The sequence below is a fragment of the Acanthisitta chloris genome, unplaced genomic scaffold, assembly GCF_000695815.1.
Source record: "Acanthisitta chloris isolate BGI_N310 unplaced genomic scaffold, ASM69581v1 scaffold12062, whole genome shotgun sequence".
NCBI lineage: Eukaryota > Metazoa > Chordata > Aves > Passeriformes > Acanthisittidae > Acanthisitta > Acanthisitta chloris.
This window is the reverse complement of record NW_008658872.1, coordinates 1,125-6,303: the sequence shown is the minus strand read 5'-3', so window position 1 is coordinate 6,303 and position 5,179 is coordinate 1,125. Positions and strand designations below refer to the sequence as shown.

The following is a 5,179-nucleotide window of genomic DNA, read 5'->3' as shown; positions in this document are numbered from 1 at the left end:
GCTTGTTGAAATAAGGGCTCTTTGGCTTTGCACTTAAGATTTTGCAAGATGTGTTGACCTATGAGGTCTCCAGTTCCTAAATGCTACTAGAATAACAAAGGCATCAGGTAAACAGACATTTACAGTAGTCCCAAGGGAGTAATCAAAGCTTTCTAGTCCATAGTACTTAAACGACACTGAACCTTGAAATTGACAAATTTTACTTATTTCAGATGTTGAAGAGTCCCTAACAATTCATCCTTTCATATTGGTTTCAGGAAATATTCATTCATTAATGTTCCATTAACTGTCCATTAAGGATCACTCTACTCCAGAACCAGGGCTGAAATTTAGTTATGATTACAGGAATGTAATCCCTTTCTGACAATGGCTCTTATTTCCACAATGCTTCAAAAGAACAAGCACCTGGTAGATGTATGAAACATTGACTGTGACACAGCCATACTAAATGACTGGGACTTCCTATTCTTAATCTCTTTATTTGGTATAAATCCACCTTTGCTGTTTTGAAGGCAAGTGCACATCCTATATTGGTCATTCAGCCTGAAAATTATGTATTTCTCTGCCCTACAGGCAGTTTCAGTGCAGTTCTTTATTGGAGTATTTTCAGGCTAAGCATCTTCTCCATTCTTCACCTTTGCATCTAAGGCTTTCCTTGCAAGAGGTATATATGTTTCAGCAGAGGAAACAATAGTCATGTTCCTTTAGTACTGCTACAGTAGTATTGAAACACAAGCCTGAGTTTGGTTCAGCTTCCCTGGATCTCTTTACAGAAAAGTTAATGAACTCTTCATTCTTCAGCAACCTGTTAAAGGCGCTGCGTGCAGCCATTTACAAGTACTTAAAATGAAAATGTGAAATGCAGCCCTGAAGATCAAAGCAGAACTTCCCTAAGCATGTAGCACAATTCCTTCTGGCATCACTTAAAGAACTTTGTTCTACACTCAGAGTATGCTTTAACAACATGTCCACCCCTACACCTTGCCTTACAGTGCACAATGCAAAGCTCAAATGTTACAGTTTTAAAAACCTGCTCTGCTTTGTAGCTTGCCTTCTGATTTTCTGGAACACTGCTTGCTGCCCCACCTGAGTCACTCACCCAGAGCACACTCTTGCTGGTGAAGGGTAAGGCAAGCTCAGGTCCACTCCACTGTACAAAAGCTAAAGCGTGATGAGAATATGAGTAAACAATCAGAGAAAGAATCTAAAAGATGCAGTTGGTTTGCCAGCTGAAGTGCAGAAGTGATGTATTTATAAGTAAGAAACTACTGAATACATCATTTATTATTGGTACTCCTTCCTTTGAGTAATATTAACACAGATCACTCTAAATCATTCTTTAGTACTTATTCTCTATATCTTAACTGCTGGAATGTTTTAATAAAGTTGTAAGTATCAATATGAACCCATAAGTTATATGATTTTAAAAAAAGAAATCAGTACAGCTTCACACAAAACCCATGTATTTATCTGAAGCCCATTTTATTTCTACCAAGCCTACATGATAGGCTCCCTACACCAACACAGGTTCATCTGCTTTGAAACAAGGCTACTGTATCAAGGATGCTGGTTTCTGACACATCTCCCACAAAGAAAGAATGAATGCTATGTCTTTTTAAAAAAGATTTTATTTAAGAATATTCAGTCAGCTGTATGAGACAGATATATCAGATCTCATTACTGAGTTAAAGTGCCATCAGTCAAGCCACACACACACTGAAAAGCATATTCTCTTCAGTCTAAACTGGGTGAGGTCTTACAAGCTTTGTATGCACCCAATTCATGACAGGCAAAGCCCTAGCAAGACCATAACACGTCTTGCAACTACCCCTTTAATGAAACCCAAGGTTTCAAGAAAAAGCGAGTTCAGCACACATGAAAATACAGCTTGCACAACCAAGTGTACTTACACACTGAACAGCAGCAATGTCACTAAAAATAGTTGACTTTGTGCTTCACAGCAAAACCGTGCATGGCTCAACAGTTTGGCTCACTGAAGAGGCTGACAAACCTCAGAGGCCACAACAGGACAAGACACCAGTAAAACTCTTTATTATATTTTTCATTGTTATGGCTCAAAAAAGACAACAATTCTATTAGTAGAACTTATTATTGTCAAATAATTTTTGACAAAGTGTTTCATGATCAGTACCCTGCACTGTCCAGCCTGACTATAAGTAGTGGAACTTGACAAATATGCACATGTATTGCAAAACACAGTTCTGTTTAATTTTTATTTGTAAAACATCAGTTTCCAAGCAAATTTAACCAGAAATTATATTCACACCCCCAAACTCTAATAGACACAGGCATTCAAAAAAAGTCTGAAATAAAGATTGTGTTTTACTTCAAAACAGAGCTCCAACATAAATCACTCCCTTATTTCATACTTTTCATTCCCACAGCATTTAAAGTGAGAATTTTACTCTTGCAAAAATGCATTGCATAGCTATCTGCATTCTTTTTTGCAGACACCCCCTGGCACTTACTTCAATAAGCCAACCATCACTTCACTGATATCCCACAGCTTTCTTGCAACCAAGTCATCCATGGCTTTGGGCAGGAGTTCTTCCTCTTTGCAGTCGCCAAAATATTTTCCTGACACACCTTCAACATCAGGAGAAGAGGCCAAATAAATAGAAGTCTGGGCTCCTTCCAGAGGTGTTTTGAAGAAAGCCCATGACACAAAGTTGAATAGGGGTTTGGCCAGCAAAGGAATATTCACATGTCTGCCTAGATTTGTTCTGACAATCCCAGGATGAAGTGAGTTGACGGTGACTCCTGTCCCTTCTAACCGACGGGCTAGCTCCCTTGCAAACAGTATGTTAGCCAATTTACTTCGACTGTAACAAAAGCTTTTATTGTAACTTATTTCACTGTTCAAGTCTTCAAAGTTGATCTCTCCATATTTGTAAAGCTTTGAGGATACTACAACAACCCTGCTTGGAGCAGAATTTTTGAGGAGGCCCAGAAGAAGGTTGGTGAGCAAGAAGTGACCCAAGTGGTTTACACCAAATTGCATCTCAAAACCATCCTCCGTCTTCATGTATGGACACTGGAATATCCCTGCATTATTTATCAGAACATCCAGCCTTGACTCTTCCTTTAAATAGGAAAAAAAAATAATTCAGTTTTAGAGTTGTCACACAAAACATACTCTTATGCTTAATATTTCTCACTGGCCATTGTTAGAAATCATTTCATTCCTAGTTTTCTGAATTGTAATTTTCTGATAGTCTCTTAAAGCATTGCTGAAAAAAAAATTGAACTACAATTAAACTGAGTACTTGACCCCAGTAAAATGCAAGTACTAAGCACTAGATCTGTACCTACTTTTAACTCAGGCAGAGAACACAACCATCTGCTTCTCCAGAAGCAGCTTTCTCTATACCAATGCAGTGATAATACCTCTCTGTGATGCATTTTTCCCCCTCTAAAAAGTAACCTGCCTATTGCTCTGCAAAAGGGCACACAAATTTATGGCAAACCTCTGCTATATGTAAGGGGTCTACTGTGCAAATGACATGGAAACATGGAACACAAAGTATTTTAGCTCAAAGAACTAACCTCAGGGCTGCAGAACCATTACTCACCATCTCACTGGCATGATGTCATGAAAAACGTCGCAAAAGTGTTCTCATGATTTTAAACATTTATCTTACTTTAAAATCACTACATGTCATTGTGCTGCTTGATGAGAACTATGGAGCAGAACTCACCATAGAAAAGTAACACTTATGCTTTATACAATTTAAATCCAATAGGTCTACTCAAGAACTAAAGAAGTGAGGCTTGAAATACCTACGAGGTAGTCAGTACATTCTATTTGATGGCTCAGTATTCTGGTTCAGGTTGGTAGAAAACAGACTCAAGGAGGTATGTTACTCTACAAAATCAGGGGATGTAAGTAATTAACAGAGAGGGTGGTATGGATAATTTAAATGTATGCATCATGTACTTCATGCCCAGAAACCACTAAAAAATTAAGAGCTCTCCAATTTACCCAAACCTGTAACTTTTTGGAAAAATACAGATTAAAGTAAGTTGCCTAAAAAAGCTCTAAATTCAACACTTTCACCCACCTCTCACAAAAGACTGTGAAAACATCATTTATGCTTGCATGAATCAGAGGCAAATGTATTCACTGTCTCTAGAAAGAGAAGCATGAGTTTTCTTTGCTTTTAATTCTTTATATCCAATATAGGGAATAGAAGGCAAGCTGAGATCACTTTGGGCCATTTTGATGATAAAAATAGAGAACCTCAAAAATTAGTATTGTACCATTTGCCTTTTATTTCACTGCCATTAGCAGCAATGATACAAAGAGAGCAAACCCCAAATCTGCACTTGGCATTCAGTTAAAGGTGCTGGCATCCGATCACTCAAAACTTTCAAGCACTTCAATCTCAGACTGCTTTCCTTGGGATTTGAGACTGCTCAGTGTTTCATATAATTGAGGCCCTGAGGCATAACCTAAAGAGCAGCAAACTCACTTCTCTTTACCCGAAGGGACACAATGATCACTGTCACGAAATCAGGACAGGAGTGAAGAAGTACCGACTGTAGACCTGCTGACTGAAGTGATCCTTCTTCTTTAGAGAAAAACATCTGACTGGACGGATTTATTTTGGAGGACTTAACACTTCAAGAAGCAGGACCTCCATGTGTGCCATTTGCTGAAACTCCTGCATTTAATCAGCTAGAGCAATGTGATAAATGCCAAGCAGGCAGCTACTATGACCAAGTGCAGCAGAGTGCACCAAACATTGCTTTGATGGGCAATACTACTCCCTGTAGCTGCTGAGCTCACTTCTGTTTTCTCCATTTTCCCATGGAACCCTCCAACCTCTCAATGTCTTTTTTTATTTTCAGTAAGACTAAGGAGTGAAAGATGTAATCACTTTCAGCTGTGCAAAGCTCCCACAAATAAGGTCAGGCAGTGGGAGTGCATTGCTCCCCCATCTTGCCAATGTTTAAGTCTCCTTTATGTCAAACAAAACAACCACAAAACCCCCCCAAACAAACCCCAAACCCCTCAAAAAAAGAGCTTTTTTTGGAGCTTTTGGGGGAAGGTAAATAACACGAACTGGGTGAGACAGCTCTTGAAACCTGAACTCTCATCCTCTATCAATCAGGTGCTTTTGGAATTAATTTGAAAATGCAAGTTAAAATGCAGGTG

General features: G+C 38.8%; 1 protein-coding gene across 1 annotated transcript; it reads right to left on the bottom strand.

The window, feature by feature from the left end:
* Positions 1 to 2,193: 2,193 nt before the first annotated feature.
* On the bottom strand, positions 2,194 to 3,109 carry RDH14 (retinol dehydrogenase 14 (all-trans/9-cis/11-cis); the record flags this gene model as incomplete). Its single annotated transcript, XM_009085250.1, has 1 exon — positions 2,194 to 3,109. A coding segment is annotated over one exon (624 nt), but the record flags the coding sequence as incomplete, so codon positions are not given.
* Positions 3,110 to 5,179: the final 2,070 nt, after the last annotated feature.